Genomic DNA, 25,409 nt, shown 5'->3' with positions numbered 1-25,409 from the left:
AGTCCCAGCACAAACACGAGCAGGTAGTCCCAGCACAAACACGAGCAGGTAGTCCCAGCACAAACACGAGCAGGTAGTCCCAGCACAAACACGAGCAGGTAGTCCCAGCACAAACACGAGCAGGTAGTCCCAGCACAAACACGAGCAGGTAGTCCCAGCACAAACACGAGCAGGTAGTCCCAGCACAAACACGAGCAGGTAGTCCCAGCACAAACACGAGCAGGTAGTCCCAGCACAAACACGAGCAGGTAGTCCCAGCACAAACACGAGCAGGTAGTCCCAGCACAAACACGAGCAGGTAGTCCCAGCACAAACACGAGCAGGTAGTCCCAGCACAAACACGAGCAGGTAGTCCCAGCACAAACACGAGCAGGTAGTCCCAGCACAAACACGAGCAGGTAGTCCCAGCACAAACACGAGCAGGTAGTCCCAGCACAAACACGAGCAGGTAGTCCCAGCACAAACACGAGCAGGTAGTCCCAGCACAAACACGAGCAGGTAGTCCCAGCACAAACACGAGCAGGTAGTCCCAGCACAAACACGAGCAGGTAGTCCCAGCACAAACACGAGCAGGTAGTCCCAGCACAAACACGAGCAGGTAGTCCCAGCACAAACACGAGCAGGTAGTCCCAGCACAAACACGAGCAGGTAGTCCCAGCACAAACACGAGCAGGTAGTCCCAGCACAAACACGAGCAGGTAGTCCCAGCACAAACACGAGCAGGTAGTCCCAGCACAAACACGAGCAGGTAGTCCCAGCACAAACACGAGCAGGTAGTCCCAGCACAAACACGAGCAGGTAGTCCCAGCACAAACACGAGCAGGTAGTCCCAGCACAAACACGAGCAGGTAGTCCCAGCACAAACACGAGCAGGTAGTCCCAGCACAAACACGAGCAGGTAGTCCCAGCACAAACACGAGCAGGTAGTCCCAGCACAAACACGAGCAGGTAGTCCCAGCACAAACACGAGCAGGTAGTCCCAGCACAAACACGAGCAGGTAGTCCCAGCACAAACACGAGCAGGTAGTCCCAGCACAAACACGAGCAGGTAGTCCCAGCACAAACACGAGCAGGTAGTCCCAGGACAAACACGAGCAGGTAGTCCCAGCACAAACACGAGCAGGTAGTCCCAGCACAAACACGAGCAGGTAGTCCCAGCACAAACACGAGCAGGTAGTCCCAGCACAAACAAGGGTAGGCAAGCAGGCATGTGCAGAAAGTCAAAGTCATGCACACGTGCACCGAGAGTCCGGCAGCCAACAGAGAAAAATGAACACATGAAAAATGAGCAAGTCCAAGGCCTCTTTGTCATGTCCACGTGCACCGCGAGGGAGCAGGGAGAGTCCGGCCAATAAAGTAATCATGTGCAGAGGCCTGTGAGATGGTCCAGCCTGGGGCCCATGTGCACAGCCACCAAGTCCAAGGCCAAAAAAAAGTGAGCCACGTGTGGAGGCCTGTGAGAGGGTCTGACCTGGAAACGGGCACACGTCCTCAGTGAAACCGGGAAAAGTGAGAGAGAGTAATCGTGTAGGCACGTCCTGAGTGAACCCGGCAGAGAGGAGAGCGAAAAACACGTGTGCAAGGCCTTTTGCCAGGGCCCTGGCAAGGGGTGGGGCTGCTGTTCGAGGGTGTCCGAGCTCCCGATTGGTGGAGCCCGTCACGTCGCCCCCTCAAGCACCCCAAAAGTTCCTCAGGTCCTGATTGGTAGGTTTGAAACGTTCCGTCCACAAAATGTTGTTGCAGGCATCCACTCATGAGGCCTATGGCCTGTCTTCTGTCCTTCAAGACCCCGAATCAACAACTGTGGATGCAATCAACAACTGTGGGTGTATCTGCCTGGATAATTATCCCTTATGAGTGGAGGGCATGTGTTTCCCTCCCCAACACAAAGACATACTAACCCGAAGGGGAAGGGGTGAAGATAATGGTCTGCTGTTAAAGAACTATTCTAATGGACCTGTATGGTGGTTGCCATTACTTTTTAGTGGTTTCCCAAAACTGCAACAATAGTTTCACTCCACCACGACCAATAAATTTCTAAACTGCAAATTCATAGTTTATTTCAGTTTAAAAGTTGATAATTTTTTAGTGAACAGAACAGTGAACAGAATAGTTGGTGGAGCTTGGTGTTGGCTTAATCGTTAAGGTGGCTGGCTTGAGATCTCAGTGTCCCAAGTTCGAGCCCCTGTTCTGCCGTTGAATTAACACCAGGTGGGTTGCCTCAGCTTGTCATCCTTCCAAGGATGGCAAAATGAGCACCAGCTTACTGGGATGAATGAGCCATTTGAGTATCCTGCATCAGAGCGGCAACCCATCCAGGATTGTGCCCAATAGCCAATAAACTGCTGTGGCAGCCATATGCATCATCGATGCAAAAAGGAGTACTCATCATCATCATCAGTTGTTGGAGCTTTCATTCTCAAGTAGGAATATTTCCATCTGTTAAAACTCAGGGCATCAGCTGAGGAGGACTACACTTCATATTAAACTTGTAGACTAAAAAGGCATGTTCACCAATTTTCAAAACTCTGGCATGCCTGATATCAAGAGCCTGAGACATTGCAAAGGGATCAAACACAAATATGATGTGAGATGAGGCAGAGAACTTACCTCTGGTTCCTTCATCCTGGTCCCATGCCTCCACCACCAGCACGTACACTTTCTGCAACAGCAAACAGACAGGCTACAGAAGCAGTTCTTAAACATTTGTTCAATGGCATGACACACGCCCCTCCCCTCCAACATATGACAATCAAATAAAGGGAGTATCAATAATAGGAGCTGAATTCTTGAAAAGAGAAAAAAAAACCTCAAATGCAAACTGCACCTTTAATTTTAACTCCAGAAGTATGAGCATATCAATTAAAACCTGGATATGAAAAAAAGAAAAAAAAAGAAAAAAAAAGAATCAGCAGCAAAAGAGAAACCTTGATACGGCACCAAAGTAGTGGCAAATTAAGGATTGAAAGATGTCAGACAAGGAAGGTAACAATTACACCAATACCATTTACTGCATACAGAGGAATATTTCAACAGATAAATTGGTAAAATGAAATCGTATGGAGAAGAAAAAAAAAGCCACCAAAGATTCAAACTACATTTAAATGTCAATCCTCAGAACAACAGAAAATCATGATGGATGAACTCCATTTGGCAAGACAGAAGGAAGACAATTAATAATAGAATGGTACTCAGAAGCGCATACCTCCACCAGGCTAAATAGTTCACGTTATGTATCCACTGATAGGTCAGATCTGGATCCGCCATGAACCAAAATCTCATCTGTTTGTCCTCATCACTTAAACTTGTCCACCTAGTTTTGTCACAAGTCATCCACAAGTTTTTGAATTTTCGTCATGTGTGTATATATATATATATATATATATATATATATATATATATATATATATATATATATATATATATATATATATATATATATATATATATCAATTTTAACCTCATCACTCAATGGTGAAGAATCACTTTAAAAATTCTCGTATCCAGATGTTCACCAAAAGCGAATCAATTCTTCCTTGTCACACACCCAACCTGTCCAAAGTTTCATCCGAATCCATCCACAACTTTGAGATATCCTGTTCACAAAAAAACCCCCGTCTTGCAAAGTTCATCCCCCCAGAAAAAGTTGCCATGGATACATCAAATTGTCCATTTCATCAACATTTAAATCGACTATCTTAATCAAAACTTGGGTCATCAAATTAAAATTGATTATTTTTCAGACTAGTACAACAGGCTCACTACGGGAGCAGCAGTGGGTCATGTTATTGTCCTGTCCGTGCCGATAAAGACCGGTCTCGGACGGATTGCGATTGAGCTTACACTCCGAGGCGTTCAGTCAAAAATTGCGGTGTTCTTTACACACGAGGGAAAGGAGAATGACAAACTTACCTGGACGGCTTCCACTAGAGCGTAATCAAGCAAGACGGACATGGCTATAAATTGTACAAAAATACCTGCTTTATTGAAGAAATGCCCGTAGCAAAAGAATGCACAACAAAACAAACAAGCATTACGCCGAGGTCCCCCGTCGGTGAAGTGATGCGAGTTGACAAAGTGGAAGACACAAGGCGGCCATCTTGGATTTTGACGTGGCGACCCAATTTTCAATAGCATTCTCCCTTATGCATAGATACACCCACACACCAGATTAGAAGTTGGTACTTCGCTTATTTTTCAAGATATTCATCTCAAGGTTCAGACATACATGGCGGCGGCCATCTTGGATTTTGACGTGACGACCCAATTTTCAATAGTGTTCGTCCTTGTGCCTAGATACACCCACACACCAGATGAGAAGTTGGTACTTCGCTTATCTTTCGAGATATTTCGCTCACAAAGTTCAGACATAAATATGGTGGCGGCCATCTTGGATTTTGACGTGGCGACCCAATTTTCAATAGCGTTCTTCCTTATGCCTAGATACACCCACACACCAGATTAGAAGTTGGTACTTCACTTATTTTGCAAGATATTCAGCTCAAGGTTCAGACATACATGGCATCAGACATACATGGTGGCGGCCATCTTAGATTTTGACGTGGGTTGCACCCACACACCAAATTCGAATGTGGTCCTTCCCTTACACATGCACGCCCGCACGCCCGCACACCCGCACGGAGGGGAAAACCATAGTCCCCGTTTCGCTCCGCTGTGCGACGGGGGACAATAATCCTAAATGAGGGACCCTCCAACAGACTCGAATACAGACAAGGTGAAAAATAAAGTAACAAAATGTCGTGTGCGTGTACTTAGCCCTGATCCCCTTGTTCATCCCAGATAGTCACAGGCCCTCCGTGGGAAAACAGATCTCCGTGCACAGTTCGCTCCTCTAGCCGCCAAGCGCGAAGCGAGCAGGCCACGCCCGTCCACTCAGTCTGCTCCACACAGCACCCAGACAATGCACCGACGTCTCTCCGGTTCACTCAGCATGGCCCTCAGCAGTCACAAAGCTATGACCAAGCGCACCAGAGTCCACGAGCCACGGCCGCCCCTCACGATCGTCGAAACCTCCAATGTCCCTAGCGCAAGAACACTATAAAATGTTCACGTGCTCGTAATGACAGCCCACACACAGAGCACAACTGACTGCATGGCACCAACGTTCCAATGCAAGAGATCGTAAACTTCGACCGTTCATAGAGACTGTCCCACCGCAAGCCAGAAAATTTCAGGAACCCTTAACTTTTTTACTCAAAGCTCTGACATCATCCGACACCGCCTGTGCCTGTTCCAACCAGCGAGTCCATCTCTTCATTCCATGACTGTCCTAACCAATCACTGCTCTTCGGGGCATGGTCTCACGCCCCTCCTGTGCCTTTGTGATCACCAGGTCGGTGGTATAATCGGTGGTGCTCAATGTCCTGTTTCTGGTTAGTTTTTATTTAGTGTTATTAATGCACGATTGCTGGCTTTGTGTGTGTGGTGCGATGTCATAAGAAACACAGGAAAAGATGACAGAGGCACATACATTCAGGGGATTTACCATTAATCCCTAACTTATTAAAATAACCCCACTTCTCGTCATGGGAACAAAGATACACTCTTACACGACATACGGTCTCCAAGATCCCTACTTATGGTACATTGGGTTTCTTCTTCTTCATCGCGACATTCGGAGCATGGTAATCTATACACTTCTACCTGGACTAAAGTATCCATTGCCTACCCCCAACAAACATAACATTATTGTACACCGCACCTTTCCTATGCCATCTCCAGGTGCTGCATAACATCATTTCCGGGCACCGAAGGGGCTCGGCAATGACACACGCTGAAAGGGAGTACTCAGTTTTCACTCTGGTTGTTTGTTTTCTTTCTCATTTTCTTTCTGTTTTCTTTCTTTTTCTTGTTTGTCCAGGCGATATCTCAGCCATCCTTTGAGCTAGGAAGCTGAAATTTCGGCACAATAGTGAGCAAGTACTTTGCCAAAAACGTTATATTTTGCTTAATTTAATCAATTAATTGACGAGTTATTTAATTATTAGCGATTAATTAAGTACTAATATATTTCCTCTTCTGGGCATTATCTCTGGCACCTTTTAAGCTAGGAAGCTGATATTTGGACATGCCAATGACCAAATGATTTGGCTGCAAAGGCTATTTTGATTTATTGATTAATTAATTAATTATTCTATTAATGACTACTTTTTTTTTTTTTTTTTAAGTTATAGATTCTGATGAAATGGAAGTGGTTTATGTATTCTATTAGCCAATTGATTAACTATTTAATTTTTTATGATTATTATTTATTTATTTTCATTATTAATCATTTATTTATTTTCTTTCTCATCTGGGCAATATCTCAGGCATCTTTTGAGCTAGGAATCTAATATTTGGACATGACAGTGACCAAGTAACATGAATATAAAGGATATTTTTGATTTGATTAATCTCTTCATTGATTCATTTATTGATTAATCAATTAATTATTTAATTTTTTTATTAATGACTTATTTAATTAAATTCCTAAAAGATACATCTTCGGATGAAGCACTAGTGGTTTAGTTATGCTATTAGCCAATTGATTAAGAAAATATTTTATGATAATCTTTTATTGATTTTAATTATGCAATTAATCAATCAATTATTGTACACCTCCCTCCCAATGCACTGAGCTCCACTGCGGTATTGCCGGGCGCCGGCGGCACCCTGGCAATGCCGCGCTGTCTGATATTTAATTATTTGGCATGGGGGCGGTGTACTTTGAATTTATCTGTACTTGTTTGTTTTTTCTTGTTTTCTTTGTTTGTCCGGGCGATATCTCAGCCATCCTTTGAGCTAGGAAGCTGAAATGTCGGCACAATCGTGAGCAAGTACTTTGTCAAAAACAGTATTTTTTGTTTTTTGATTAATCAATTAATTGATGTTATTTCATTATTAGCGATTAATTAAGTACTTATACATTTCCTTTCTCTTCTGGGCATTATCTCAGGCACCTTTTGAGTTAGGAAGCTGATATTTGGACATACGAATGACCAAGTGATTTGGCTGCAAAGGCTATTTTTGATTTATCGATTAATCAATTACTCAATTAATCGATTAATTATTTAATTATTTGATTGACTATTTTTTTTTTTTTTTTTTTTAGTTAGATTCGGTTGAAATGGTGGTGGTTTATGTGTTCTATTGGCGAATTGATTAAATATTTTATTTATTTTTTTATTACTATTTATTTGTTTTCATTACTAATTATTTATTTTCTTTTTCATCTGGGCAATCTCAGGCACCTTTTGAGCTAGGAAGCTGATATTTGAACATGCCAATGACCAAGTGATTTGGCTGTAAAAGGTATTTTTTTATTTATTAATTCATCGATTAATTATTTAATTATTCAATGAATGACAATTAATTTTTTTAGTTGGATTCGGATGAAATGGTGGTGGTTTATGTATTCTATGAGCCAATTGATTAACTATTTAATTTTTTTATGATTATTTATTTATTTTCATCATAAGTCACGTGGTTTGGCCACCCTCTTGGAAAAACCAAAAACATTTGCACGTCTATATCTCCGAAAGCGCTGCAAAGAAAAAAAATTGAGACATTGTTCATTGTAAAGATATCTCCATGTGGAATAACATCTGTAATGTCATAAGTGCCTCCATTATGACGTCATAATTCAACAAGTACAAAACTTCATTCGATCATGATGAAATTTCTTGAGCATAATCTAGGGATCAATTGGTGGAGAAAAATAAATAAATGATGACGTCAGTCATGTGGTTCGGCCACCATATTTGTTTTAACACAAGCCTTAAAACCACAGAAAACATCCTGGCGAGTGTCTGTAATCTCCGATTGCTCGTTACTTTTGTAATGACAAGCGTCTTTGGAAAAATGCCACAAAAACTCCGAGGAAAAACTCCACATTAGCAGCAGAAAGGGTCGTGTTATTCATCTTCGTGGGATATATATAGACTACAGTAGATCTTCGATCAGGTGCGTTCGTCAATGTGATAAGCACAGGCTGATGTCTGGATTCCTTCATCTTTTTCAGTTTAGTGTTAAACAGCATTAGCAACTGTTTAAGAAGGTAATCATGCGTTTGTGGTTTATAATATTTTTACTTCTGGTAGGGGCTGTAGCTCCCACGAAAATGGCACAATAATCTGTTTATACACGTTAACACAGCGTTTGGCCAAAGTGAAACACAGAACCCTTGAGGAGGTGGGATATTATTAGTACCTGTATTAATATTGTTTTGTTATAAGATTAACATTATGCTATTATCATTAGTTTTGTTATGAGAAGCGGGCTTGGAAAAACGCCACAATAAAACTATCTCAACACGGATATACACCACAACACACAACCCAATTGGCGGGGAAAACGCCCTTAGCGAAGGGGGTGTGGGAGGGGGGGATTAATTCGCTACACCCTTCATTGTGTGACCTTCAGTCGTCCTGTCAAGTCTGGTTGAGATTGGACGAGTAATGACCAAGTGTATTTTTAGTATTTCAGTATAATGAAAATTGATTTTAGAAGTAGTTTGATCTTGAGTTGACCCTTTTAATCTGGTGGTAGCCTGACAGGTATGGCGAAAACCGAGAGGAACTTGAGTTTTGACGTAAAAAGTCATAATATTGGCAGCCTCACTTTTTTCCCTTCAGAATCCTCTGTTAAAGTTTGACGAAGATAGCTGAAAGCATTCGTGAGTTATCACACTCACGGACAAACATACATATGAGAAAAATATTCAATTTTCATCATAACATACAGGGATGAAAACAACCTCCATACAACTTCGGTGGCGGAGGTAAAGAACACAAAAAAGGGGCAATACACTTGGGCACTCAGAGTGGAATAAAGCAGTATACGACACTGACTAAAGGGATTGAATTTATTTTATTTTTTCACTGATCAAGAAACTACCCAATAATCTTAAAGCTGATTTCCTCCCCCCCACCCCCAGAGTTTTTTTACAAAATATATATGTTTTTTTAAAATGAAAAGACGAAATGTCTTGAGTCAACAAGTATTCAGCCCATTTGCTAGGGCACTCCAAATTGAGCTCAGGTGCATCCAATTTCCTTTGGTCATCCTTGCCAACAACTTGATGTCTACAATTTGATTTGAGTCCACCAGTGGATGCGATTTAGCAAGAAACACCTTTCTATATAAGGTCCCACAGTTGACTGTGCACGTCAGAGCAGAAACTCTACAATGAAATCCAAGGAACTGTCCATAGAACTCCAAGATATAATTGTGATGAGGGATAGATCTGGGGAAGGGTATAAAACAATTTCTAGTGTTGAGAGTTCCATGAGCACAGAGACCTCCATCATTAGGAAATGGAAAGAATATGGAACTACTCGCTTCCTAGAGCTAGCCATCCAACCAAACTGAGCAACCAGACAAGAAGAACCTTGACCAGAGAGGTGACCAATAACCCAATGACCACTGAAAGAACTACAGAGTTCCTTGGCAGAGATGGGGAACCTGCCGGAAGGCCAACAATCTCTGCAGCCACCAACAAATTTAGGCTTTATGGGAGAGTGGCCAGATGGAATTCACGACTGAGAAAAACGCACATGACAGCATGACTGGAGTTTGCAAAAAGGCATGGGAAAGACTCAGAGCATGAAGCAAAACATTATGTGTTCTGATGACGAAAATTGAACTCCTTGGCCTGAATGCAAAGCGCTGCATCTACTGGAAACCGAGGACAGTTCATCACCAATCTATCACCATCCCTATCGTGAAGTATAGTGGTGGCAGCATCATGATATGGTGATGCTTTTCAGCAGCATGGGACTGGGAGACTGATACGGATAAAGGGAATAATGAATGGCGCCAAATACAGGCAAATGCTTGAAGAGAATCTCCTTCAGAGAGCAAAAGAGACTGTGGTGAACATTTACGTTCCACCAGGACAATGACCACAAGCTTGCAGCCAAAGCAACACTGGAATGGCTTTATAACAAGAATGTGAAAGTCCTTGAGTGGCTCAGCCTAAAGCCCAGACTTGAATCCCAATTGAGAATATGTGGAAAGACCAAGATTGCTGTTCACCGATGCTCCCCATTCAACTTGACAGAGCTTGAGCAAATTTGCAAGGAAGAATGGGAGAACTCCCCAAATCCACATGTACAAAGCTGTTACAGACATACCCAAGAAGACGAAGCTGTAATCGCTGCCAAAGGTGCTTCTATGACGTATTGACTCGAGGGTTGAATACTTATATAAATTAAATATTTCTGTATTTCATTTTAAATTATTTTGTAAAATTTTCGAAAAAAATAAGTAAAGCGAAAAGCAGGGTTCGGCAATTGGTTGCATAAGTGTGGAGTGTCTGCAGTTTTAAAATAAATTTTCTCGGTAAATGTTGGTCCGATTGACAATTTTAGGAAGGAACACCTCCGCCTGTATAATTTTTTTTTATCCATAATTTTGACATCATAGGTCACGTGGTACAGACCTATCTTGGTTACACCACCATATCTCCCAAACTGCTCAATTGAAAATATTGAAACAAGGCTCATTGTCAAGTACTCCCCATGGGGAAAAAGATACGATAATGACCGACGATGCCATCGGTACCTTAATTATGACATCATAATTTGACAAGTACAACGCTCGATTCCATCAGAATTAATTTTTTTTTTTCTCTGCAATTCTTGGTCCGATTGACAAAATTTTCAGCATAGGAGCGCCGCCTCCTGTAGAATATTTTAATGATAAGTATGACGTCATGTCATGTGGTACAGGTGCCACCATCTTGAAAAACCCCAAAAAACGTTCTACCTCTATATCTCCAAAACCGCTCCATGGAAACAAATTGAAACATGGCTCATTGTAAAGAACAAGGCATGTGGAATAGGTGTTAATGAATGTCATCGGTGCCGTAATTATGACGTCATAATAAGACAGGGACAACGCTTAGTCTGATCAGTTTGAAATTTATTGAGCGTGATCTACGCAACAATTATATTAGAGAATATACATTTACTATGTCATCGCTCACGTGGTCTGGCAGCCATATTTGCTCAAAGAGGGGAGAGAAAATAAATAAATAAATAAATAAACCTTCAAAAACAAAAGTTGACTCGCATCAAGTATTCGATGAATACGATGAATACGATCGTTAACTCGTACTGTAACACAACAAAATGTGAAAAGGTCAAGGGGTGTGAATACTTTCTGGAGGTACTTTATATATGCAGCATAAACTAAACACATAATAATGAGCAATCTGTACACACAAGTTACTGCTGTGGCATGCTTTTAAAATTAATGGATATTTCTCTACCAACAAAGTGCACATCAAGACAAAAAGACAATCAATACCAAGTGTAGCTTTGGGGAATTCCACTGATTAAATGATCGCGACACAAAAATTTCCTTCTTGCCATCATCAGCAAGGTCACTTTGCCCACCGTTTTCTTGACGATTCCTTGATCTGCTACAATTCCTGGGACTCCTTGAAACAATATATCCTTTTATCTCTCCCGTTCTCCGTACGATTAGAGCACCAAAAGACAGCACAAAAGCTCAGCATTTTTCCTTTTAAATCGCACCAGCTTATATATACTTATCGTTGTAAACACCTTGCTTCATCTCCCCGTAATGGCAGCAGCGTTATACAGCCTTATTCAAATAGTGAAGTGACATCTTTTGCATACTACCTTACCTGTAGGGAAGCATCGGTTATGCTAAAGTTTAGGATCTCCATATAGAATGTAGAACAAATGAGATAGCCAACAGTAGATTGTCCTTGAGATTGATTATATCGCTAAACAAATTCACTTTTTAACTACATATCTGCGATCGCAAAGCAATCACCAAGGGTAAGTCTCCCCTGGTACACATGGATCCGATCATGCACATTTTCAGCCTACAATGAACTTAGTCCGAAACGGGGGCTTATGGATTGGTTCTCGTCCATGCATCTGTTTGTCAGTGCATCTGTCTGCAACCATATCTCGGACATGGACCAAATTCATTCATAATTGACAAAACGACAATACATTACATAAATATGCACATAATGTTGTTTCACGATGTGATCAAAAGGTGACCATCTGGCGGCCATTTTAGTTGCAAAAAAACCCAATGTTGAACACGTCCTCAACCATTTCTGGGACATGTATTTACTGATCTTGCTCAAACTTGGCACAAGCACAGTACACGATGCCATGCACATGCACCTCACTTTATTTTGCAATTTAATGAAAGATGGCCGACTGGTAGACTTGCGACCATTTTTATTGTTGAAAAAATAAAATAAAACAACAAAATAACCCCGGTATTGAACATGTCCTCAACCATTTCTCGAACAACCCATTTACCAATCTTGTTCAAACTTGGCACACAGATAAATGAATGATTAGCACATGACGGCATACACATGCACCTCACTTTATCTTGTGATGGCCGATTTGTTGACTGACGGCCATTTTTATGTAAACAGTCCCAAACAATTTCTAGACGTGCATGGACCAGTTTTGTTCAAACTTGGCACAAATGCAGTACATGAGTATACATATGCAGAAGATTGTTTTTTAATCCAACCAAATGTGGCTGACCAGCAGCTCCGTACAGCAAAATTACTGAAAATAATGGGGGCTATGACATTTGTCTCTTTTTTGTTTTGATTTTTCCCTGCACTACAATTCAGTCATGACGTTAAAATTACTTCAAGGTCAAAAAAAAATTGCATCAACCCCGCATACTTTCTATTTACATTATTGATGCAATATTTCATTCCGAAAGGCTCAGCAGATACAGCTCGGAAAATGGCAGAAAATAAAACCCGAAATGGTGGTTTAGTACTCCTAATGTGGTACCATCAAAATTTGGTCCACCATTTGTTGAAAGAAACCCTACACCAGCAACACACCATCCCCTATCCCATAGGGGGAGGTTTAATTAATCAACAGATGTACAGGCAGTACAACACAATACAAGTTGCTAAATTGCTCAAGATAATGTACCCACAAATGAAATATTTGAGATCCCCTCAAACACTCACTGGATGTCTGTCATTTTGGGACTCTGGTTTGCAGTTTCCAAATCACAAGGAATGAACAGCAGCAATGGTTATATTGTGTTAATTTTTTTTAATCTCTTTACTTGTATCAATTCAAGGATGAATAAGTATGCATGCCAGAGAAGGAAGTGTACTTTGATGTGAATTACAAGGACAATAGTAAACAATGGACAGATACATACAATATCGTACATCACATGGGATTTGAACCTAGGTTCCAAGCATAATGAGACAAAGATTTAGGTGGCACCTCTAAGCAGGCAAAGCGGATTCAATAGTCCGGAATTTAGTGCCGTCTGCAGCCGTTGCTAATCAGATTTATAGGCATGGTGGTAAAAATTACCACCAAGCAAAACTAGATTTCTAGAAGAAACATTTTTTAGATGTGATCGTTTTTCACTTTACATACTACCAGGAAAAAATAATAACAGTAAAATAAACTAGAAGGCCACTCGGTAGAGCGCATACCACTCACTGCCAGGCGGAACAGTTTGTTTTGTATCCCACCGATAGACCAGATCTGAATTCGGACATGACCCAAAATATAATCGACTCGTTCTTGTCACCTAACCAACTCGTCCATAACTTTTTTTTAAATATGTTATATAATCGCTTTTCATCCGATCTCTCAATGGTGAAGAATCACTAAAATTAAATAATGCTCATCCATATTCAGATCTTCACCAAAATCGAATCGAATCGTCCGAGTCACACACACAACCCCTCCACCAAATTTCGTCCAAATCCGTCCACAACGTTTTGAGATATCCTGCTATATATCGTTTTTGGCCCCATCTCCCAATGGTGAAGAATCACTTTAAAGATTCTAGTAGCCGGATCCGAATCCGGATCTTCACCAAAATCTAATCATTTCGTCCTTGACACTACACTACCCCTGCCAAATTTCTTCCGAATCCATCCACAACTTTTTGAGATATCTTGTTCACAAACGGTCAGCCAGACAGGGGTGAAAACAACCACCATCCTTCTGTGGTGGAGGTAAAAAAAGGACGGCACCATAAGTAGTCCATCGCAACTGGTGTATATCTCAGTAATTTGACAAGTCGAACATGCTTTGTTCACAATTGGTCAGAATTCATAAGATACCAGGCATTTCATATCTTGAGTTGCTGCATTGAAAGGCATATATGGAAGTCTTTTGCATATAAGGGTCTCAGCTAATGTAGCAGCTGAATGGCAAAGTGCAGCAGGTTCACAAGATATAGGGGGAGAGTTGGTGGAGGGGTGAGGGGAAAGAATCAGTATACATGTGTAGAAGAGATTGTGGATGTGAAAGGGAATGCATGAGGTAGTGACAAGCCAAGCACCACACCTAAATGCTTTTCAAAGTGAGTATGAGAAAACTGACAACAATTCAGGTGAATAAGGTGACAACAATCATTCAGGTGACAACGATTAGATGCACTAATTAATTCATGTGACAACGATAATTCAGGTTGTTAATAAAAGTGTTAATATTAATAATATAATTAAGGTTGTTAATATTATAATTAATAATAATTAAGGTAATATAATTAAGGTTGTTAATATAATTCAGTGTTAATAAAATAATTCAGGTGACAATTCAAACCACCTGTATAATCAGGTGAATAAGGAGTGAATGAATGCAGGTGGGCAACCAGTCAAGACCTTTCGGAGGTGAGCAGGTGAGATTTCCTTGAGGAACATGAGGGACAAAGAGGCTGATTGGGAGAGAGCATCTAGAAAGGAGAGGGCATGATAGGTATTATCAGGACAAATTGCAGAAGACGTGTCGAGCTTGGTAAGCAACCTCAATGGCAAGGGAACATTCCATAATGGTAGAAAGGGTGTGTACAGGAAGGGATCATGATGTTGGGATATCGGCCTTCGCATTGTAGACAGACCAAGACTTTGGTTTTTCTCCCAAGCGGTGTCAAGTATGACTCAATCTTGAGACAAATTGAAGAAGAATGAGTACGTCAGACCTTACCAGCTCAGACTATGATTTGGCGGATGTGAGAGGCAGGAGAATTTGGATCGTAGGTCAGTTCGATGATGGGCCATAGCTTTTCGTAGGGTACACAATAGTTCCGAGCCATGCAGAGACACTACAGGTTTTGCCTTCCAATAGGACAATGGGGAGCATTTTCTTGCAATGGCCTCAATGACACGCAGTGCAGGAGAATCCAGATGGGCAGAAAAATGGAATGCTGGATGGAATCGACTTGTGAAGAGAAATTAGTCCGTTGTCGCAGAAATTCCACGAACAATGTTAGGAGCTTTTGTGTTGGATCAGTGTTGACGAGAGAGAAGACACTAAGACAAAACAATCAACTTTTTAAAAAAATTGTCAAACAAGTCTACACCATGGGAGTTCTCCAACTGTAAGACACTCAATTTCACCATCACATGGTCAGAGGAGCCAAGTAACAGCTGATGAAGAGCAGCACAAGTTTGATTCCCCATGGGGAGTACTTGGCCCAATAATGCATAGTTTGCCATTTGGAGAAATCAAAAATGTTTGGAAAAAAGAAAAAGTCATTTCACAGAACGATTTAGCTTTTACCTCATTTTTGAAAGTCAGAAAAAAGCAAAAAAAAAAGTAAAGGTTAATTTTAATATTAATTATTTTGAAATACCCCAAATTGTACCTTACAGCTAAAGCCATTGCCTGAAAAAGATTTGCTGCATTGTAAATCTAATTCTGGTTCCTCAACATATTAAATTCCATGTGACAACATTAAAGGGGAACCCAAAGGCTCAGACCACCTCGACACTAATGTATCCCTAGATTCCTCAATATCTCCAAAACCGCTCAATGGAAAAGAATTGAAACATGGCTGATTGTCAAGTACTCCCCATGGGGCATAAGACATGTTAATGATGTCATCGGTGTCTTCATTATGACATCATAATATGAAAAGTACAACGCTTTATCCGATCAGTATGAACTTTGTCTCTGCAACCGTTCGTGTGATTGACGTGAAATTTTCACCATAGGAGCACCCCCACCTGTATAATTTTTATTGATAATTATGACATCGCAAGTCACGTGGTATGGGGCACAATCCTTGAAAAAAAAAATTCACCTCCATCTCCAAAACCACCATGGAAAAAGTAAATAAAAATAAACGTAGCTCATTGCATAGAACTCCACTTGGGAAATAAGTGTTGTTAATGATGACGTCATTGGTGCCTTAATTATGATCTCATAATTCGACAAGTACAATGCTTCGACAGATCAGTTTGCAATTTGTTAAGCATGATCTACGCAACAACTATATTAAATAATGTAAATTTATAATGTAATCGGCCACGTGGTCTGGCAGCCATATTGGATCAAAGAAAAACATGACCGGAAGTCTAACAGCGGTGTAGGTGGGCTTGTAAAATATTATAAACCACAAACACACATTAGCTTTTTAACAGTTAATGCTTTTCTATTACATTAAACAAAGAAATTTTGAGGAATCCCAACATCGGTCAGGTAAGTTTTACTTACAGAACTGAGCAAAGATCTACTGTAATCTACATACCCAACAAGGGTTGGGTAATTAACATGACCCTTCCTGCCGCTAAAGTGGCGTTTTTCGTAGCGAACTTTTGAAACCCACCAATTAAAGTTTTGTTGTGAAAATCACCAATGAAACCCACTTTTCCTGCTGTTTAACACAAAATTGAAAGATAGGAAGCTTGGGGTGTGCCCATTTACCAAGCAGCTAGCTCGAGCTTGAAAAGCCAGCTGTTTGTTAATGGTTTTGAATGGAGTGCTTGCTCGAATGCTTAAACCACTTTATGATCTCTCCACAAGAAACTTGGTAAATGAACACACACCCAATGTTCTTGAGACCCGACCATAGATCGACTGTAATCTATATACTCCAAAGAGGAATGACCCTTCCTGCCACTCCCGTAGAGAGCAGTGTACTAGTAAATGAAAATGTCGGTCGGTGGAGTCAGCCGTCGTAATGACATCATAGACGTAATGACATAGCGTGATGACCAGACACAAAACTGCCGTTACTTAGGCCCCATTAAAAAAAGTATTAACTTATCACCCTATCCAAGCTGGAGAAGTGATGGAGGGCAGTTTTTATTTTTATTTTTGCACACACAAAGGAACGAACAGTCATTGTGGTAACTGCGCATGGGCATAAAGTAAAAACTATCGATCCGATGACTTCCGGAGCGCGAAAGGAATCGTTCGTTGTTATTCGGAAGGAATTGTCCGCTTTGAGAGAAAAATAAAAATAAAAAATAAAAAATCGTAATTCTACCAAAAGTGATGCGTGCGAGGGTGATAAGCTAATAAGTTTTTTATGGGGCCTTAAATATATTGAAGATATAAATATATTGAAGATATGTTTTAATCTCCAGTAACTTTGCAGTAACTACGAAGGGATTGGTGTTGCGATGAGATTTACTACAATATTAACGTTACGTTATCATATAATTATGAAAATGATATCACTAAAAACAAGACAAAGTCAAACAGCGGTGTAGCCAGGCTTGTTAGATATTATAAACAACACATATGCTTCGCTTTTTAAACAGTCGCTAATGCTGCTTATTTGTAAACAGTTATGACTTAAAACTAAGTCACTAATGCATTAAAGAAATTTGGAGGAATCCCGACATCCGTGAAGAAAGTTTTACTTAAAGAACTGAGGGAAGATCTACTGTAATCTATATACCCCACAAGCATTGGGTTAATAACATGCTATCAAAAAACCGAAGCGAATTCCTCACTTCCAGTTAGTCCGTACACAGCTTATCATGGAATCATGAACCATACACCGCTTCAATCTATTAACTTTGTATTCACGACATTGGGATTAAAGCATTGTGGTCATATTTACTATATTATTATTATTATTACTATTACGAAAATGATACTACTGAACGATACAGCCCAGAGGGGAGAGCAGTATTCCATTGAGCTGCGGATGAAAGCCTTGTATGTGGTGAGGAGCTCAGGTGTGCCAAGGAAGGACTTCGCACGATGGAGGATGCCCAGTCGGCGACTGGCTTTGGAGGCCAGCTTGGAAATGTGGTTTTCCCAGGAAAGATCATGGCAGATAGTGAGACCCAAAAGCTTCAGTGACAGAACTTCTTGGAGAGGATTGTTGAGAAAGTAGATGGGATGGTTGTCATCTTTGATTGGCCAAAGTTGGCCATCTTTGATGGCATCACGAAACAAAATGATGCGTGTATGTATACCATCACGTATTATCTTTCTGCCAAGCATGAACAAAATTGGTCCATACATCTCCAAGATATGGTTGTGGACGCACGCATAGGCAGACAGACAATCGAGACCCAATCCATAATCCCCCGTTTTGGTCCAAGTCCAACGGGGGCTAATGACTCTCCATTAAACGTATTAAAAAACGTATTAAAAAACCTGGGCTTAATTTGTCTGAAGCGGTCCAAAGGGTAGGCATAAAGCCTAAGGCCTATACATACCGTTTTGTTGCAAGAGACCTAATGCCGATGCTTTCGATATTTGATGGTCATTTTAACAATCTGTTTGTTTCACACTGAATGAAAAACGTTATGGTAGAGTATGGCGATTGTGATATCGATATGTACAGGCATATTGTGATATGTTACAGGTTCGACGATATGTTCGGCCTGAACAAAATTGGAATCAAAATGCCGGAGTGTGAGTCAGCCGCTATACTGCCGTAATGACATCAGACAATCACATCACCATGTCATGCGACCAGATCCTCAGCTCTGATTGGTATACGTTTGAGGGGACATACATACATACATATGGACAAACTGTTGAGAGGGCTTTGCCCGATGGCCTACACCATAAAAACTGAGGCCATTTCTTTACTTCCACGTTATTTGTACCGTACACCGCTTATCTGATTCATGAACCATATACCGCTTCAATCTAGAAACTTTGCAATAACGACAAAGGGATTGCAGTGTGACGATTATATTTACTACATTATTAGTATCAATGTTATTATTATCATAACGAAAACAACAACTGTATTTAGAAACCTGGGCTAATTTGTCCGATGCGGCCTGAAGGTGAAGCATGAAGGCATGAAGCCTAAGGCCTATACATACCATGTTGTTGGAAGACCCGTAACGCCGATGCTTTCGATATTTGATGGTCATTTTAACAATCGGTTTGTTTGTGTTTCACACTGAATGAAAAACAAAGGTAGAGCATGGCGATTGTGACATGACAGGTTCAACAATATGTTCGGCCTTAATGACATCGGAATCAAAATGCTGGAGTGTGGAGTCAGCTGTTGTACGCCGTAATGACAGACATAATAACATCACCCTGTCATTTGACCAGATCCTCAGCCCTGATTGGCATATGTTTGGGGAAACATACATACATACGGATGGACAGACGGACAAACACTGTTCTAGACTGCTTGGCCCTATGGGCTACGCCGTTAAAAAAAACCAAAAAAAAACCTTAAACAGAAGAGTTGGCTTACACCAAGTTGACTGTGCTGGGTAAGTATTCTATCAATACCATCTAGTTTTGTTTTTTATTGTGGGGGTCAGTATTCATGACTGACTTTTTGATGGTTTGCAAAGTTGCTTAAATGAGAAAAAGGAGTCTGCATTCTTTTGGGTTAGTGCAATTGATTCTTACTGTGTTCGCAAAGCTAGTTTCGCCATAATCCAGCCACAACTTTTTGAAATATTAGGCCATAAATCCTTTTGGGTTTTTTTGCCCACCTCTCAATGGTGAGGAATCAGAAAAACAGTAAATAAATTATACGTTCTCGTATCCAGACTGCATTCGGTTCTTCAAAAAAAATGAATCAATTCGTCCTTGTCAAACACCCAACGTGTCCACAGAGTGTCTTTCAAATCTGTCCATAACCTTTTGAGATATCCTGCTCACAGACAAACAGGGTTGAAAATGGAACTTCCGTCCACCTGAGGTAATTGGAGGTATAATGAGGTATAATGATATACATTAAATTGTGGAACATGGCCGAGAGGCTTGGAAACTTATAAGGAAAAAAACAAAACCACACATGCATGCATACTCAAGCTAGATTAATTAGGTTCCAGCACATCTTGGCTAAAACAATACAAAATATTTTTGTACTGGTTGAACTTCATATCTTTTGCTTTAATTTTCACAAAAACGCAAAAAAACAAAAAAACAACAACTACATTTAAAAGAAAATGGGCAAATTGAAAAGAATGTAGTCTCTATTCCTTATAAAGGATGTGTGCATGTCATGTGAGAGTTGGCAAACAAACCATATTATGTAGAGACAACGCAACATCTCCACATAAGCATCTTCAACCTGAGAATGTAAATGTCATGGCAATATTTTCCCAGGGTAAAGGTTGGGGAGGATTTACTCAGAAAGGGGTGAGAATAAACCTTTAGCAGGTTTCATATTTTCAGTGTTTCAAACATACCACTACCATGAGATAGACGCCTCCTATAAAACAGGCATTTACAGGGAGGACATTTTAGAATGAGATATATAATTTTAAAAATCCCATGAGCGGGGAGCTGTGAGGGAGGGGCAGAGCACTCATTTTACCTTCTCACAAGCACCTTGGAAGCAGATGAATGACACGGCAATATTTATACTTTATGGGGGGTGGGAGCACTTCTATACCACATAGTCCATTTCATAGCATTTCAAATAACACTAAATTATATCAAAACTAGAATGGCACTCTTCGACCGATATGCCACCAGCCACATTAGATTATACACACATGTACCAAGTTTGATTGAAATTCCTTCAGCTGTTCTCAAGCATCACAGTTTTACCTGACGACCTCTGACCTTTCACCTTAGATGCTGAAATAAATCAGTTCATCTTTGCATCATCACATATATTTGTACCAACTTTGGTCAAAATTCCATCACTGGTTCACAAGTTAGCTCGGTAAAAGAATTTGTACCGAACGGGACCACTGACCTCAAACCAAAAATCGAATCAGTTTATCTTTACATAAATATACATACCTGTACCAAGTTTGACTTGCATCCCCAGCTGTCCCCAAGTTATCGCAGTAATGAAAACCTATCACTAATGCATGGACATACGGATGGACAACCCGAAAACATAATGCCTCTGGTAACATTGGCAGAGGAATAAAAATAGACCCGTTGAAAAAAGGTATAATGTTAGCGATTTTTAAATAAAGGACAGTGAGTTACCATCACGCAAGACATATGAAAGTCTCATGTTCAGTACATTTCACTTTCGGGCCCATTGCTTAAAATGGAGGGTGTCATTAGCCCCCGTTGGACTGAGACCAAAACGGGGGATTATGGATTGGGTGGGTCTCTTTCGTCTGTATGCCTATGCGTGCGTCCGCAACCATATCTCAGAGATGTATGGACCAAATTTGTTCATGCTTAGCAGAAAGATAATACGTGATGGTATACATACACACATCATTTTGTTTCGTGATGCCATCAAAGATGGCCAACTTTGGCCAATCAAAGATGACAACCATCCAATCTACTTTCCCAACAATCCTCTCCAAGAAATTCTGTCACTCAAGCTTTTGGGTCTCATTATCTGCCATGATGTTTCTTGGGAAAACCACATTTCCAAGCTGGCCTCCAAAGCCAGTCGCCGACTGGGCATCCTCCGTCGTGCAAAGTCCTTCCTTGGCACACCTGAGCTCCTCACCACATACAAGGCTTTCATCCGCAGCTCAATGGAATACTGTTCTCCCCTCTGGGCTGGTGCTCCTGCCTCACACCTAGCTCGGCTTCACGCTGTTGAAACCAAAGCTTTCAGAATCATTGGAATCTCCCACGATGAAGCAGATTCTGAGGGCCTCTCTCTCACCACAAGCAGGTAGGTGGTCTTTCTGTCTTCTACCAATTCCTCTCCAGCCTTGCTCCCCCAGCTCTGTCCCCCAAATATTCCTAGAGGTCGCACAAGATCTGCCAGCAACCCTCTTCTGTTGAAACTGCCAAAATCAAGACTCTCTGCTCACCTTCACTCTTTCATTCCTCTTTACTCCCGCCTCTGGAACAAACTCTCACTCTCTTCAATCCCACTCCTCCCTTCAAGTCTTTAAAACAGCTGTTCACCACCATCTCTTATCTTCCCCCATCCAAAACATTGATCTTTCCTACCCCCATTAATTCTACCACAGATCCACTATTTTTGAAATACCGACTTCTTTCCTTGAAGTCCTCGCAGTGTCCATGTGTTTTATACCTCTCCCACCCCACCCCCCCACCCCCCCCCCCCCCCACTTGGCATGCCTCCTCCCCCAAATCCCTCTCCCTCCCACAGATCTCCCGATGTCCGTTCTCTACTGATGTGCTTGTGTGCTTCCCCCCTCCCCATCTTATCTTGTCTCCCGCTCCCTTTATTATATGTTTTTATGTGTCAGTTTTTTTTTTTTGTGATTAATGTTAGCTCTTACACGAACTCGAACTTGTACACAAAAAAAAGAAGAAAAGAAAAACAAAAAGGAAAACAAACAAACAACTGCCGGCCATTTTGGTTGTAAAAAACCCGATGTTGAACACGTCCTCAACCATTTCTCAGACATTAATTTACTGATGTTGTACAAATTTGCATACAGAAACAATGATGGCTTTCATATATACGTCATTTTCTCCAAAAGATCAAATCAAATATGATCGACTGGCAGCCATTTTGCTACTTAAACGTGTCCCCAACCATTTATTGAACATGCAAGGACCGATTTTGTTCAAACTTGGCAAACAGACAATACATGAGTATGCATTTGCAAAGGTGGGCGGTCCGCTTCGAAAGTCCGCTTGTCCGCTTGTCTGCTTATCCGCTGCAGCGGACTAACGTTTTCGAAGCGGATAAGCGAATCGGAACAACCCCCGGAAACCGAAGCGGATAAGCGTAAGCGGACTACCGAAAAATTAAAGCGCATCGCGATTCGCCAAATCAGCTGTTAGCCTGAGCCGTTACTCTAGAACTGTGAATATTTATTTAAGTGAATAATAAGTGAAAACTGAATATTTTATTGGACGCTAGAGCGGCAATAACGTCAAGATGGAGAGATTTCTGACTCTCCAGCCCAGCGGCAGTGCCAGGGACAGGCACACGAGCGACGCAAACCAGCAGTCCCAGCACAGCGACATCCACAACCCGGCGGTCAACATGATGGGGGACGTGGAGGACAGTCAGGAGATCTGCGCCCTGACCCCTCAGCTCGCGCGCAGCGAGAGCAGGATGTCGCTGGACTCAATCGAGTCGGCTGAGATCAACGTGACAATGGACACAGACAATTCCAGCCTCAGCCAGAAGTGGAGGCACATCGCCCCCTTCTTCAAGGTCGTGGACAGCAAGGCCACGTGCACCAAGTGCTCAAAGACACTCAAAGCCCAGCCCGGATCAAGTTCAAACTTGAAGGTGCACTACCAGTGGTACCACGATGCCCAGCACAACGACCTCAAGGCGGCCCTCGACGGCGGCAGCAGACCCTCGTCTTCATGAAGGGCAACCTCCAAATCCTCAAGAAGGCCCACGAGGTGGAGGAGGAAGACGAGGACTAGTCAACAGACTGCTAGTCTGTTGACTAGTAGACTCTCTTGTCAAAGAAAGGACGGGCAAATTGATTTTTCTTTAATGTAACTTGCATATATTAAAATTATATTTAAATTAACTGTAGAGTAGAGTAGAGTCGAGTGGAAAACTTTATTTCAATAAATTTTGAATAAATTTTATTTAAATAAAAATGTATATTTTTGATCTTAAAAGCTTTGTTTGTCTTTGTAGTAGTTAGAAATGGCTATTTAGGCTTAAAAAGCATTAAATTCCCTTTAGAAACGTCAAAAATCGCTTTAAAAACGTCGAAGCGCTTTTAAAAAATCGAATCGAAGCGGATAAGCGGATAGCGGACTAAGATTTTCGGCCGCTGAAGCGGATAAGCGAATCGGACTACACGGGCTGGCGGAGCGGATAAGCGGTAAGCGGACTTAAAATTTTCCGAATCGCGCCCACCTTTATGCATTTGCAGAAGATTTTGTTTTGCAAGCTGACCAAAGCTGGCCGACTGGCAGCCTTTAACTCCGTACAGCACAATTACTAAAACCAAGGGGGCTATGACATTTTATGTCTTTTTCTTCTTGTTTAGTCTTCATCACTAATTTAAAGTTAAAATGCACATTGTTATGCAATTGTAAAACAGCTTCAAGATTTTCATTCCAATTGCAGAAAATGCTGGGCAGTCAGGCAGCAAGAAAACAGGAGGCCAAGAACACATGGATGCATCAAATAGGACAATGGTGAAAAGATGACGGGGGCTCAGCTCAGCAAGTATAGAAAAGCTCAAAGGAAGAAATGACACCAAGATTTCGATACTACCTTTGAGCTTTTATATACCTGGCAGCGGTTAGTAGACTTGAAAGCCTGGAAGGAAGAACACAATAGACGAGGAAAACTTCCCTCATCACACCAACAAGCTTCTGGTTGTGCCTCAGACATTTAAAAAAAAAAAAAAAAAAATTAAAACAGGCCACAAATCAATGCAAGGTACACAATAGGTGGGTGAGAAAACAACATGATACATCAAAACTTGTGCGACTACAATAATAAATAGCACCGCAAAGCGGGCGTAACCCCTCAGCCCATGCATGGTGGAAACCAATTTCAAGATGGCTGCCGTGGCGGCCATATAGAAAATCGCAGCGCGCCCATTTTCCAAAGGAACCTTCCTCTACTCAACCCAAACACACACTGCAAAAATGGATTTAATCGGACAAGTCGTTCTCCTTGAAATTGACGGAAACCAAAAGTTGACTGACGCCCAGACGACAATACCCCTTAGCCCAATTTGGGCTGAGGGGTGAAAAGCATAAAAATAAACAATTGGTGCCTCTAGTCAATGCGTTCATCACAATACTACTTCAAAAGCCCAATGATGTCTACCTTTTTAACTCAAATGGACTACTGTCCAGTTAAGTTCATCACATACTGAACCGTCCGTCGTCTATCGTCTGTCAACTTTTCGATGTTAGCACTCCAGCGTCCACAAATATCAACCGATTCTGATCAAACTTTACATGCAGCATCCTTACCCCAAGGACCAGGTTGGTATTACATTTCAGCCCGATCCGTTGAAAAATGGCGGACTTAGGCGACATTTTGTTTTTGGTCATGAAAACGATGTTAACACTCCTAGCATCCACAAATATTAACAGATTTTGATAAAACTTAGAATGTTTAACCCTTACCACACAAGGTAGATTGCTATCGCATGTCAACCCGATCTGTCACAAAATGGCCGCCATACAAGAACCTTAAAATTATTACACAAGGTTGTTGGCTTTTCATTTAAGTCAAATCTAGTACAGACAACTGACCTACTTTAAAGTTGTCCAGTCAATTCAGTTGAGTTCTGCTTCCCTGGAAGCTCTAGTTTAGGGTCAGCTTACAGACGTTTTTGG

General features: G+C 41.3%; 1 protein-coding gene across 2 annotated transcripts in view; it reads right to left on the bottom strand.

Moving 5' to 3' along the window:
- Nucleotides 1-25,409, bottom strand: part of LOC137436458 (uncharacterized) — a 201,201-nt gene that overhangs the window by 147,714 nt on the left and 28,078 nt on the right. For both annotated transcript variants that reach the window (XM_068130265.2, XM_068130255.2), the window contains exon 3: nt 2,611-2,662. In XM_068130265.2, the coding sequence (XP_067986366.1) occupies nt 2,611-2,662 (52 nt within the window). The remainder of the gene's footprint in view (nt 1-2,610; nt 2,663-25,409) is intronic.

Source organism: Myxine glutinosa, chromosome 1, assembly GCF_964187855.1.
Source record: "Myxine glutinosa chromosome 1, kmMyxGlut1.1, whole genome shotgun sequence".
NCBI lineage: Eukaryota > Metazoa > Chordata > Myxini > Myxiniformes > Myxinidae > Myxine > Myxine glutinosa.
Note: the sequence above shows the minus strand (reverse complement) of the source record. Positions and strands in the feature narration are given on the sequence as shown.